Consider the following 13,500-nt stretch of genomic DNA (forward strand, 5'->3'; position numbering starts at 1 on the left):
TGCGTTTTATTGAGTCTTTAGCTATTACGTTCCATTTCATCTTGATGTCATTTGTTCCAGTGACAATTCAATACGTGTAACACCAAATTGTTTTAATAAATCTTTTGAACAATGATTTTTCACTGTTTGTTTCCATTTTATTGTATTTTTAAGTGTGTGAATGTTGGCAATGTTTTGTAGAAGACATCGCTACTTTAAAACATTTAATTGTACCACAGACACTTGATACAAAAAGTGGCTCGATATATTGTGGCTCTAGAGCCAAATGTCCAAGTCAGAACTTTTCATAATTCCTCGTGGTTTAGAAATTTCCTTACAACACGGATGGGGCGCGGTCACTGACGACCCCGCCAGGAACCATCTGAAGCGTCTTTGTACAAGTCCAGTGGGCGTGGTTTAGTACGCTGGACCCACGCCGCCTCACCACCAGCGGTAATGGGCGTAAGCTCTGTTTGCTTCCGCCATCTTGTGCAGCTCGTGCTTCTTCTTTATGACGTTCCCCTCCTTCGCGAAGGCCGCCAAGAGTTCTTGGGAAAGCTTTTCGTACAGGTGCGTGCGCCGGTGCTTGTTTTCCCTGCACTCTGTGATCAACCACTTCATGGCAAAGAAGCGCCGCCGGTTGTCGGTCAGAGGGATGGGCACCTGGGAGGATACAAAACACGTGGGAAACATCGAGAGCTGCGATTGGAAGGTTATGTAATAATTGCGACCGCTCTTTAAAGACAATAAACCATTCGACTCCAAATTGACAGAGTGCTGCAATGGAAGACCACTCTGCTATGAACACACGGTTTTCTTAAATCATAGAATCATATCAGAGTTCTCCTGAAAAATCTCACCTGGTAGAACTTTCCACCTTTCTGAATGCTGGCCAGTCCGATAACAGGCTTGCAGTTCTCCAGAGCCTGGTGGAAAATGGCGTATGGATTACACTCGATCTCCTCCTTCTGGGCCTTCGGTGATTTGTGGTACTTCTCCACCTGTTTCCGCTTCATGGCCTCCAGTGTCTGCGGAGGAGGGGTGGTGCATATATGGTGGTTGTTACCCTGCTGCTCAGGATGCTACGAATGGCGCACGCATCATAATCTCTGCATCAACGTATGCTTTTCTCACATCCGTCATGATCTCCCTGGCCAGAACCTTGTTTCCACCTTTCATCATCATGTTGACAAATTTACTGCAGGCAAATGAAACCGTGATCAGCAAGAGGCGTTGAATTCAAATAAATTCTGAGCGTAAAGCTCCTGCGAGGATGTTTTACCTCAGGACTGGATCATTGAAAACAGAGCTGGTCGTTCCGCTCAGGGCGGCCTTTATGGGTCTTAACGCCTTGAGCTCACGCTGCTCTTTCTCCTCGGGAGTCAGCTCCGTCTCCGGCAGCTTGTACAGGTCCTTCCTGATCTCCGGCTCCAGGTAGTAGGGATTGTACCTGCTCCATCTCACCAACACCATTCTGCAAAAGAAGGATTAGCGAGCTGGAGTAGAGTTCCGCAAACTGAAAAAAAAAATAAAATCCAAAAATAATAATGACAATAAGGAACTTTATTTACATAGCACCAGGACGAATGTGTTCATCAGTACAGTGAGTGATAACCCATGTTTCTTAAAAGGTGCAGCTCAATGATGTATCAGGCATCTTTAAAACAAGCTAATCTCATGGATTACCACTTTAAAGGAACATTGTTTGCTCGGTTGAATGTAAACTGCAGGACGCAGGCTCTCATTGCCCATCGCAACTGCAGCAGAACTTTCAACCGACTTTCTCGTGACATTTTACGAATAAAACGAGTAAGGTGAAGTAAAGGGGACGAATAAGGGATGAATAAAGTTTAATCCAATCCTTGTCCAGTACCGTTCATCCTACACCGAGACACTTGTGGTGGCTAATGCCAGCAAACAGCCCATACGCGTTAAAAACACTGAACCACAACGACGTTCCAGCGAAAGCTACGAAACGTGATTTTTAAAACCAACGTCACTCTTTATCCATTGCGGCAGAGGAAGCTGCGGGGCGTTTAGAGCACATTTACCTCGGCGTCCAAGGTTTTAGTAAAGCCGTGATGGAGGCCGCCATCTTGGAAGTGGGATTTCGACCGGAGGGTCCTCTTTCAGTCGCCCAATCAGATGCCTTTGAAAAAATGGAAAACAATAATTGTATTTAAAAAAAAAAATGAATCCACAAAATGAATTCTGCGTTTTATGCACGACTAACAATTGTTCAATGAATTTAAAAGAATCAAGTTATTTAGTAATTAATTCCGAGGCATGCGACGTGACTGGGGGCGCCGCCGGCGCCGCTAATGACGTCACGCAGTGTCGTCACAGCTATGGCGTACCAGGAAGGGGAGTCGCTGGAGTCCTGGCTCAGTGAGTGATTCTTCCCTGTTTTTCCTCCCGGTCCGCGCTTCAAATCAGCGGGGGCGCGTCGGGAAGCGTCCCCGTCCCCGTCCCCGTCCCCGTCGGTCGGGAGCGTTGCTGTTGTTCGGCCTGAGCGGGTGACGGGGCGGACGTCTCCCCTCCTCCGGGGAGTGTAACCCGCGGTGGGATGGGGGCTGTGGTGCCGGTACACCGCCCGCACGGCCCGCCGTGAGGCTTCCGGGCCGGGGCGGTGACGGACCGGGTGGATAGAGCAACACAACTGGCACACGCGGCCGGTTGTGTTGTGGCCGTTTGAGCTGCGCGGTTTGGGGGCAGAGGCAGAGGCGGAGGCGGCCTCACCCCCACGGCGCAGACACAATGGGACCTCAGTGCTACCAACCCGTAGCTTTGCGAAGCTGATGAGGATGCTCAGCATTAGTAGTAGTAGTATGATGTGGTCTTAGCTTGGTATTGCGCTCCTAGATGAACGGTACAAAGCTAAAACCTACATAAGGACGAAACGCGACCACAGGTCAAAGGTTAGAGACCCATTTAGAACCCGCCCGGATGCGTTGATCAACACTGACGTCAGAAGACAACGCCCATAACCTGATTATTAATGGCAGCAAAACATAACGATGACAGTTTGTCATTCAAAACAGGGCGACGCACCGAGAAGCGGCTGCAGGTGTAAGAGATTAGTGTGTAGATTTAGGATAATAGCCACAGTGAAAGTGAGCGATGGGGGGAGCCGGGTTTCGTCTGGGATGTTGCCGATCACAGTAACGTCGTGCAGTTAAATGCCGTCTTTCAGGCTGTATTACAGTTAAACAACGCAGTTTTCTGAAGCGTAGTTTGCATCGTGTTCGATTAAAAATATAGTTTGTTGTGTGTGAGGGTACGGCTACAATTCATTTAACCTGTTAAATATCTGTTCTAATGCCTCTTGCTTGGTCATAATAATAATAATAATAATAATAATACTCATGATGGCTTCTCAAATATGTCTTGTGTGACAATATTAAGTCTTCCCCTAAAATATCGCCGGGTTTTGGATATCGAGGTACTGGTCAAATGTACTGTGATGTTTGATATTTTGGACAGACAAAGCCACTCATCCCACGAACAGGCAGGAGGACTGGGAGTACATCATAGGGTTCTGTGACCAGATCAACAAGGAGCTGGAGGGGTAACGTCTCTCAAACCCAACATCCACAGAGAACACGTGACCCGTCCGACGGAGTCGCACGGGAGGACGGCGACGCGGTTTCCTTTCAGTGTTTTTTGTTTTTTTTCCTGTCTCTCTGCAGACCACAGATAGCGGTCAAACTGCTCGTCCACAAAATCCACTCTCCGCAGGAATGGGAAGCGCTTCAGGCTCTAACAGTTAAGGAACCCTCGACCGTCGGATGACGGTGCAGCGCTGCTCTGGTCACATTTAAAGTGTCTCTTCACATTTAGCCGTCCGCTTCAATCTCTGTTTTTTTCCCCCTTCAGGTGTTGGAGGCGTGCATGAAGAATTGTGGGAGAAGGTTTCATAATGAAATAGGAAAATACCGGTTCTTAAACGAGCTGATCAAAGTTGTGTCTCCAAAGGTAAGACGACTGGATGTCCTCACTTGAGATCCAGGTTTATTTATTTTCCGAAACGCTGGTGAAGGTGCCGTGGTCTGGATCCTGGTACGCGCTGTTCTTCCATTGTTATTATTAAAACGGGTTGTACAGCTGGTGATGCTGTGGGAGCCGTGCATCCGAGATGCTGCCGGAGCCTTATTAACATCCCGCTTGGATCAGGACCTTTATATCCAGATACTCCCACAATGTGTCCGGGCAGCCATCCCAGCGGTCCTTCCCTAAAAGCACCTTTGGGGAGGGTCCCCTCTGGGATTGGAAGGGGGGGGCATCTTAAGAAACTCCTCTGAGCGGCAAGACGGAGCTGACGAATGAGGATTTGAATAAGTGTATTTCTGCCGTGGCCGCTGGAAACTTTACAGAAACGGTGTCAGTGAAGAACGTTGGGTGTGCGGGTTCCCACCAGCTACGGGAAATGTTTAATTTGTCAATGCCCGCCCAGTTTGTGTTGGCTGTCATCTGAGGAGCGATCTGGGACGCCAGCGCTGCTTTTCCAAAAGGAGCCCGCTCAGAGTGTTTCCAGTTTGGACTCATTCCATGTAACGCGGCGAACAGAGCCCCGCCCCCCAGCGACGTGATTGGTCCCAACTCACAGGCAGCGAAAGAACGTGAAACGCCCTGTTTACACACTTTATAGCGCCACTCCCATCCTTTGAAGGGGAAAAAAAAAAAGGTGTGATTTGTGGGACGAGGAAAATCGACGTCTTCAGGGACGACTGGAGCTCCCGTTTTACTTCCTCCCTTCTGCAGACTTGGGATTTCGGCGTCGACCGCTGTCATCACACCCTCGTTTTATACCTGAGTTTATAGACACACAAGTGTGAACCTGTACCTAAGGTGACAAGGAATACCGACTGCTACTGCTCGCTCTCTCTCTCTCCCCCTCTCTGAAGACGAGGTCTTTCTGCCGTAGCGCTGACCGTGCGTCCTCCCCCCTTCTCTGACCCGTCACCCCTTTCCTCCCACAGTACATGGGCGACAGCGTGTCGGACAAGGTGAAGAAGAAGATCATTGAGATGCTGTACAGCTGGACCATGGCCTTCCCCAACGAGGCCAAGATCAGCGACGCCTACCAGACCCTGAGGAGACAAGGTGCCTCCACCCAGCCCGTATAATATTTGATGCATATTAGTATAATTTTTGATGCATATTCCATGTTTGTCCTTTGGAGACATCTTAAGACATGGGGATTCTAAACAAAGAGGCTTTTATTAAATGTGTTTGTGCCAGAGTTTTGTTTTGTGGACACTCTCTGACATCATCGCCTCTTTTACCCTGGTATTCGGTTCATCCGTGCCCCTGGTACCCCTTTCACTTTCCAGGCCTGGTGACCAGCGATCCCGAGTTGCCCTTGGACAAGACCCTGATCCCGTCTCCCCCGACCCGGCCCAAGAACCCGGTGTTTGAAAACGAGGACATGGGCAAAGTGAGAGAAGGCAGCACAGCACATTCTGTCACGACTGTCCACCAGCATGGAGACGGGCTTCTCAACGCGGCTCACTGACCTGCGTGCGCGTGTGCGTGTGCGTGTGCGTGTGTGCGCGCAGCTCCTGGCCGAGCTGCTCCGGAGTAAAAACCCCGAGGACCTCCAGGAGGCCAACCGGCTGATCAAGAACATGGTGAAGGAGGTGAGGGGCGTCGGCAACACTGTGAAGCACGTTGTCAAAAGTGGAACTGTGCAGCGGTGACAGTCACTGTGCAAGCGGCAGCAGAATTGCCCCCCCCCCCCCCCCCCCCAAAAAAAAAAGCCTCCCAATGATGCGTCCCATCACACACTGTACGTACGTATTTCAATTTCTGGTCGTTGAACTGCCTGTTATTTACTTTAGAAAAGATGACGCAGGCACGTTCTCCTGCCTCACCGTTTCCCTTTCCCTGGACGGCCGTAACCACACACGTTCCATCCGGGGCGTTGTGTGCGTGTCCTTTCCCCGTCGCGTGTAGTATTTATGCTGGTGTTTTCGCGGTGTCCCCCCCCCCCCCCCCCAAGGACGACGCCCGCGTGCAGAAGGTGACGAAGCGCGTCCACACGTTGGAGGAGGTGAGCATCAACGTGCGGCTGCTGACGGAGATGCTGTCGCACTACGACAAGGAGCGCTCCAGCGAGTCTGACAGGGAGATCATCAAGGTGGGACGCACGCACACACACACACACACACACACACACACACACACACACACACACAGCTAGTGTGTTTGAATGTGCTTCTTAAATGAAGTAGATTGGACGAATGTTTTTGTACCAAAACACATTGTGTCGCAACACTGAAGGATAGAGCCGCCGCCAGTTTGAGGAGTCCCTTTCTCGCCTCCCAGGGGGCCGTGCGCGCTGTGTGTTCTTTAAAAGAGCGTTTTGTTGTTTTTTTTGTTGTCTCCTCCCAGGAGCTGTACGAGCGCTGCGACAAGCTGCGGCGCGCCGCCTTCAAGATGGCCACCGAAACAGAGGACAATGACACGAGTTTGGGTGAGGAACAATCGCTGTAGTTGTCTCCTCGCGGCCGCAGGGACGTCTCCACTGCCATGTTTAATTCATAGCCCTTGACCTCTGACCCCCCCCCCCCCAGGTGACATCCTGCAAGCCAGCGACGACCTCTCCCGCGTCATCAACTCCTACAAGAAGGTGGTGGAGGGCCAGGTGCTCAACGGGGAGGAGGGGTCCAGGACGAGCGGTGAGGACGGTGCTGACACGTTGTTGTCAAGCCTCGATGTCATGCTGTCATGTTGGTTGTTGTCGTGCCTCAAAATGAATGTTGATAAAAACGCAAAACACAATACGACACATTTCTCATTGTACGAGCCCTGAAATATGAAGTGGGGTTTGATTTGAAGACTGGGACTTCGGTGTGATATCAGACCTCGATAAGGAATAAAAAAAACAAAAAGTACAAACTGGGACGTCCACCTGGTGGCTGTTGGAAGTGGCGTCCATCAGGTCATCCCGGGGGAGCGTCACCTCTTTTCTCCAAGGTTTTAATTCTTCTGATCTGATCTGTTTGTTTTTTCTTTGGTCTCTTAAGGTGGTATGGGTATTTTATAGTTCTTATTTTGTCGATGTTGTGACCACCACTGGCTACGCTGCTTTAGGTGTGTTTCACTGCGGCTGCCTTTCACCTCACGGGCGTGGCAGCGTGTAGAGGAGCACATGCATGACGCAAACACAGTGAATTCTTAGCAAGTGCAAATATGGGATTTATTTTAACAAAACGTTCTCATGGATTACCACTTTAAAAGTGCCTTTTTATTATTGTAATAATGAACTCTTCTGCTCTCTCTCTCTCTCTCTCTCTCTCTCTCTCTCTCTCTCTCTCTCTTATAACCCCCAGTGGGGGGTGAGACAACAGGGACCCTGATCGACCTGGCGGGCATCGACGCTCCCAGCCCCCCACAGCCGGCTCCCCCACTCGCCCCCCGCTCCACGGAGCTGGCCCCGGCCGACCCCATGGCCTTCCCCATCCCCGCCCTGCCCCCTCCCCCGAAGCGCCCGGGCGCCCCCCACGGGAGTCAGAGCAGCAGCCCGAGCCACGGCGGCGACAAGGCTTCCACGGCGCTGTCCCTGCTGGACGACGAGCTGCTGTGCCTCGGTATTTAGCTGGAGCTGGAGTCTGATCACACGTTGGTTGGTGCGGCGTGAAAAACAAAACACTAATAAAGCATCTAGTTAAAAAAGAAAAAATCACAAAATAATTATAAATGCACCCTAATTAGTCAGGTTGAGTATGGATATTTGCCAAAAAGAATTAAAATGCGGCAGAGCAATATTTTGCTGCTGACCCCTTGCAATTCCTTCACGGACCCCAGTTTGGGAACCCCCGAGTTAAAATTAGGACAATAGAGGACTATTGTCGTTATCGAATTCTCTAATGACATATTTGCACAAGTGGTTCACGCAGATTTTTGTATGGAAGACACGGACACGCCTCGAAAACACCTTTCAACTAATAAAAAAGCTTTTTTATTAAATTAACGTGATATGTTATAAACTAGGGCTGGGCGATATTGAAAAAATAGAATATCATGATATTTTTTCCCAAATACCTTGATATCGATAATTTCACGATATTTTGGGGGGGGGGGGCTAATAGAACGGCTAAAACGGTGAATGAGGTTCAGAAACCACATTACGTTTCAGCCCTGTTATAAACAGTTAAATCAATAAAAATAATAACTGGTTGTTCCTCTGCTCATATTTACATCAACGTTGTAGCTTCATATTTGATGGCTGGTTAAAGTGTCACCGTTCACTTCATGGTTTTCTTTTCTCTTTAGGACTGAACGACCCGGCCCCGTCTCTGAGCGGCCAATCCAAACCCGGCCTCGGCGAGGCGTCCAATCAGTGGAGCTCCTTGCAGGTGCTGGGCGCGTGACGCTCCTTTATCCTAAAGACGTACAGAGCTGCTTGTCGGGCGTCGACTCGATTCTTTGTGTTTGGCCCTCACGTCCGTTCCCTCCGTGAAGGAATTCCTCTTTTTATTCCCAGGCCCCTGAAGCAGCTCTGGACCCGTTCGGTTCTCTCGCTCATCCAGGTCCGGTTCTCCCTCCGGCGGGACCCCCCACGGCTGCGCACACCCTCCAGAACCTGCAGGACCTGGCCATGCTCGGCTTCAGCGACAACAGGAAGTGCGTGTGTCCAAAAATACTGCAAAACCTGCAACACCTTTCCTTCCTCTTTTTCCTCTGTCCCGCGGCCATGTGGCCATTTTGGGGAGAATCTATAATCGACTTTTCTTCTGACACCATTATTACTATTATTTCATTTTATTTTCAGCTTGCAAGGGCGGGTTCTGGGCGGTGGTTTTGGGATGCCGGCGGCCGCGCCTGCGCAGGGCTGCCCCGCTCCGCCCTTCCTGGCGCCCGGCGTCCTCCCCGGCTCCCCCGTCGTGTCCCACGCCAAGGCCCTGAGCCTGGGCTCGGCCCCGGGGAGCCCCCTGTTCCGCTCCCTGTCGCCCTGCCACGCTCCGCCGCCGGGCAGCCCGTCCCGGGGGCCCGAGCTCTCCCTGGCCAACGTGCACGTGCCCATCGAGGCCATCAGACCGAGTGAGTGATGTGAGACGGGCGTTCGTGGAGGTCGGGACCAACACGTTTAAATAAGCTTCTCCATAAGCGCTTTTATTCTGAAGCCCTACTCGTAACTTACACCGTGTCCCTCCATAATCGATCGACCCTGTGGTTCATTTCCATAGATATCTAACGTACGTACATGTACACCAACACACTGATTTGCTGCTTTGAAGAGTCTTTAGATCATTAAAGAGCCGCTGCGAACTGGAACATGTTTTTTGAGCTGTGAGATGAAATAAACGACTAAAACGCTGGAACACATCCATGGCGGTCATAACATTAACGTCTCTTTTACAAATGTGATTAGTCGGTCTTTACAGACAGGAGGTGTGGCTCAGCAGCACCGCCCGCTGGTTGGAATCAGCACAGAGCGTGCAGGGAGGGTGCTGACGTCGACCCAAACTTTAAGTGGCTCTCTACGTCACAAATTAATGACATTGGTGAAACACCCAAACCGCCTTTCAATGAAGTGTCGATCCAGCGGCCATCTTGTTTAGGTTGTGGGTCCAGCTGATTGGGCGTTCCTCTCCTGTCTCCAGGCAAAGTTCTCCCTGTGACGGCGTACGATAAGGACGGCGTCCGCGTGCTGCTGAATTTTGCGTCGGGCTGCCCCCCCGCCAGGCCCGACGTGCTGGTGATGGTGGTGTCCATGCTGAACACGGCACCGCTGCCCGTGCACGGCATGGTGCTGCAGGCCGCCGTTCCCAAGGTACCTGAGGACTGCTGCCGCCATGCTGCTGCTTCTGCTGCTGCTGCTGCTTTTGTTGCTGCTTCTGCTGCTGCCATGCTTCAAGAATGAAAAGCTTAGCAGTCTGGAAAAAAATGAAAATAAAAATAATAATGAAATAAAATAAAATAAAACATGTAATTTTAAATTTAAATGTCAAATACACTGATCAGCCACAACTTTAAAACCAGTGACAGGTGAAGTGAATAACATGGATCATGTTATTCACTATATACTGTTATATATATATATATATATATATATATATATATATATATATATATATATATATATATATATATATATATATATATATATATATATTATATATATATATTATATATTTTATATTTATATATATATATTATATATATATATATATATATATATATATTATATATATTATATATTATATATATATATTATATATTTTATATTTATATATATATATTATATATTTATATATATATATATATATATATATATATATATATATATATATATATATATATATATATATATATATATATATATATATATATATATATATATACTGTTATATATTATTATTATGTGAGGCAGCAAGTGAAGAGTCAGTGGTTGAAGTTGATGTGTTGAAGCAGCGTAAGGATCTGAGCCACTTGACAAGGAGCACATTGTGATGCTGGACGACTGGGTCAGAGCATCTCATCAGAGCACAGGTCTTGTGGCTGTTCCCGCTGTGCAGTGGTTACTACCTACCAAACGTGCTCCAAGGAAGGACGACCAGGGAACCGGCAACAGGGTCATGGGGCCCAAGGCTCATTGATGCGCGTGGGGAGTGTCTAACCCTAAGTCTAACCCGTCTGGTTCGATCCCACAGAAGAACTACTGTAAGATAAAGTGTTGAAAAAGTGAATGTTGCTGTGATAGAAAGGTGTAGAACACACAGTGCAGGGCAGCTTGCTGCGTATGGGAGCGCTCACAGTGTCCGGAGTGTCTGACCCCTGTCCACCCCTGAAAGCACCTACAATGGACACGTGAGCGTCACAACTGGACCATGGAGCAATGGAAGAAGGTGTAGGTCTGATGAATCACCTTTTCTTCTACGTCATGTGGATGGGTGGGGTTAGGGTCCTCTGAAGATACACCTTCAGAGTCTGGTGGAGTCCATGCCTCCACGGGTCACAGCTGTTTTGGTGACACCAGGGGGAGCAACATGAGATTAGAGGTTAATAGTGGTGGTTTTAATGTTGTGGCTGATCATGGTGTCTACACACAAATCGCCAAAAAATACAAACAAATGCGATGCTCAGGATAAATGATTGTTACAGATCCAGCCAATCAGAGTGGTTGCCCGCAGCCGACTGCCAGCCACATATTTCCATTCATTCCATTATTACTCTGTGTAACTAGTTTATTACAATATGTACAGTGTGACACCAGTACTTTCCAAACTGATTCCACATCGTACCTGTCGACAAATCTGTAGAACTCAGCAGGAATGGAAAATGCGTGGGAACCTTCTTTCCTTGACTCCTGATGTCACTTCCTGCTAGAGCTGCATCTCATTGTAACCCCCCCCCCCCCCCACTCCCGCTCCAGTCCATGAAAGTGAAGCTGCAGCCTCCGTCAGGGACGGACCTGGCGGCCTTCAACCCCGTCCTGCCTCCCGCCTCCATCACCCAGATCATGCTGCTGGCCAACCCAGCCCAGGTAGGACACATGCACGCACGCACGCACGCACACACACACACACACACACACGCACGCACGTTGGGGTGGACGCAAACTTGACAAATGCCACAGGGAACGTTTTCATCACCAACAGCAGACAAAGCGGCTTCAGCTGTTTTTAAGGTTTTTAAGGAAAAGACACGAAAACTGAAAACATATGAGACGGATGAAAACTGTTCACCAAGCAAAACATGTATGTTCCATGTTTGACTTTATTTCAGTTACAAATAATAATGTGTGTGTGTGTGTGTGTGTGTGTGTGCGTGCAGGAGAAGGTTCGCCTGCGCTTCAAGCTTTCCTTCACACTGGGGGAGCGTCCGTACAACGAGGCGGGGGAGGTGGACCACTTCCCCCCCACACACACCTGGGGGTCCCTATAGCGGAACGTACCGACTCACCCTCCATGAAGGGGTGCGCCCCGCCCCGGAGAGAGAGAGGGAGGGCGAGCTAGAGAGAGAGAGAGAGAGAGAGAGAGAGAGAGAGAGAGAGAGAGAGAGAGAGAGCCTCGCCCTGCAGGTCACATGGAAGAAACTTGACTTTCTGCTTCTACTTTTTTTTGGACACAAAACGAGTCGATGAAAACAGACGAACGACTCCGACCTGAAGGATGGAACCTGCATTTCCTGGGTGCTCCTTCACTTTTGGGCCTTGGATCTGGCTTCTGCTGAGGAGCTCTCCCCAAGCAGGTTCAAATGTAGGAAGTGAACGGAGCCTCAAGGAGCCTCAAGGGGCGTTGTCACGAAAGCACCGCACCAACGCTGATGCTCATTCACAGAGATTTCAACAATTCACTGAGATATTAAAGTAAACAACGCCGTGCGCCGACTTGTTTTCAAGTCAAATGAATGAATAAATAATATTTCTTTCAAAAAAATGACCAGACGGAAAAAACACTAAAGTAACATCCCAGTAAAAAACAAGGAGGGAGGGCGCGCAGCGGGCGTGGTGTACTTTAATAACTTCAACACTTTAAAAACTTCAACACTTTAATAACCTACGTACGCGTCACTGCATCCGGGACCTGATTTCTGGTGCTTTCGTGAGAACGACCCGTCAGCTTTTAATTTAAAAATGATTTTAAACTCCCGAACAGATGGATGTAGTGGAACGGTTCCAGAGGAGGTTCTGCTGGTTCTGTTGGTTTGGACCATGGAGAAATCCTCCACATTGTGCTGCTGCTGCTTCTTTTTGTTTTGTTCTTTGCTGCGGCAGAGGACCGGGGCCAACGGGAGAGAGGGCTGTATTTTATTTTGGGAATCAAACGAGGCCGAAGACGACGCCCTGAGAGGAACGATGAAGTTCAGACATCGAAATGATTCCCTCGTTCAAGGATAAGACTCGGTCTCTGCGAAGGAGTTTTTCCGGACGAGGTTGGAGGTCGCCGTCTGAGCCCCGTCCCCTCACGTGGTCCTCGACCCCCCTCGCGCTCGGCGGCGCCGCGGGCCCCGACGGGCGGAGGGACTCGCCGTCTTCACCCAAACACTGGGAGGTTTGTCAGCATCACGGCACCTGGGCGGGCGACGAGGTTTCCCAGGTTCCAGCTCAAGTATTTAACCGAGGTCTTAGATGGTTGCCGGGCGGATTTATCTGAAGTACTTTGGTTTGGCGCTCCGGCCGTAGTCAGTGTTGTGCTTCGCGTGGTTTTTATTCTTTTCGTTCTAGTATTTCAGTGCATCACTGAATCTGCAAAGGTCAAAACTGTGTGAACGTGTGCGATCGTTGAGGGAGTTACAAAAAAAAAACCAAAAACCCTCAGAGCCGGATACCTGCGTCCGGCAGCCAATCACGTCTTTACCTTCAGTCGTTTCTACGGTAACCCCTGACATGTGAGATTAGGTGTGTGTGTAAATAAGTGGAGGTGGTGGTAGAGGGTTCATGTTCTAACTGTTCGCTGCATGAAGAAATAAACTTTTCTTTCAACTGTTGTTTTGTGGAACTTCTGTTTAGCACGTCACATCCAAACGAGGTAACGGCTCGTTGCCACGCGGCTTCATCAAAGCCCCACTTTT

At 49.3% G+C, this 13,500-nt stretch overlaps 2 protein-coding genes across 2 annotated transcripts; one reads left to right on the forward strand and one right to left on the reverse strand.

The window, feature by feature from the left end:
* Nucleotides 1-190: 190 nt before the first annotated feature.
* Nucleotides 191-2,421, reverse strand: mrps7 (mitochondrial ribosomal protein S7). The gene is made up of 6 exons (XM_080009358.1): nucleotides 2,337-2,421; nucleotides 2,031-2,128; nucleotides 1,262-1,453; nucleotides 1,114-1,177; nucleotides 840-1,007; nucleotides 191-642 (listed from the first exon to the last, which is right to left on the reverse strand). Exons 2-6 carry the CDS (start codon nucleotides 2,072-2,074, stop codon nucleotides 421-423), a joined length of 690 nt encoding a protein of 229 aa, XP_079865484.1. The 5' UTR covers nucleotides 2,075-2,128; nucleotides 2,337-2,421; the 3' UTR covers nucleotides 191-420.
* A 1,046-nt stretch (nucleotides 2,422-3,467) lies between these two features.
* LOC307236812 (ADP-ribosylation factor-binding protein GGA3-like) lies at nucleotides 3,468-13,416 on the forward strand. Its single transcript, XM_080009357.1, has 16 exons — nucleotides 3,468-3,547; nucleotides 3,669-3,744; nucleotides 3,856-3,954; nucleotides 4,959-5,082; nucleotides 5,313-5,416; nucleotides 5,538-5,618; nucleotides 5,981-6,118; nucleotides 6,373-6,454; nucleotides 6,555-6,659; nucleotides 7,314-7,571; nucleotides 8,257-8,339; nucleotides 8,468-8,607; nucleotides 8,756-9,024; nucleotides 9,588-9,757; nucleotides 11,360-11,470; nucleotides 11,761-13,416. Exons 3-16 carry the CDS (start codon nucleotides 3,871-3,873, stop codon nucleotides 11,869-11,871), a joined length of 1,860 nt encoding a protein of 619 aa, XP_079865483.1. The 5' UTR covers nucleotides 3,468-3,547; nucleotides 3,669-3,744; nucleotides 3,856-3,870; the 3' UTR covers nucleotides 11,872-13,416.
* Nucleotides 13,417-13,500: the final 84 nt, after the last annotated feature.

This window comes from Zeus faber, assembly GCF_960531495.2.
Source record: "Zeus faber genome assembly, chromosome: 11".
In the NCBI taxonomy this organism is placed as follows: domain Eukaryota; kingdom Metazoa; phylum Chordata; class Actinopteri; order Zeiformes; family Zeidae; genus Zeus; species Zeus faber.

What these genes read in the sequence shown, in the direction of transcription:
- LOC307236812 (XM_080009357.1), top strand. Translation starts at nt 3,871, where the DNA reads ATGAAGAATTGTGGGAGAAGGTTTCATAATGAAATAGGAAAATACCGG. An exon ending in CTGACAGGGAGATCATCAAG is followed by an intron (nt 6,119 to 6,372) that starts GTGGGACGCACG and finishes GTCTCCTCCCAG; the next exon opens with GAGCTGTACGAGCGCTGCGA. An exon ending in CGACGAGCTGCTGTGCCTCG is followed by an intron (nt 7,572 to 8,256) that starts GTATTTAGCTGG and finishes TTTTCTCTTTAG; the next exon opens with GACTGAACGACCCGGCCCCG.
- mrps7 (XM_080009358.1), bottom strand. Translation starts at nt 2,074, where the DNA reads ATGGCGGCCTCCATCACGGCTTTACTAAAACCTTGGACGCCGAG. An exon ending in CTAAAACCTTGGACGCCGAG is followed by an intron (nt 1,454 to 2,030) that starts GTAAATGTGCTC and finishes CTTCTTTTGCAG; the next exon opens with AATGGTGTTGGTGAGATGGA. An exon ending in TTCAATGATCCAGTCCTGAG is followed by an intron (nt 1,178 to 1,261) that starts GTAAAACATCCT and finishes ATTTGCCTGCAG; the next exon opens with TAAATTTGTCAACATGATGA.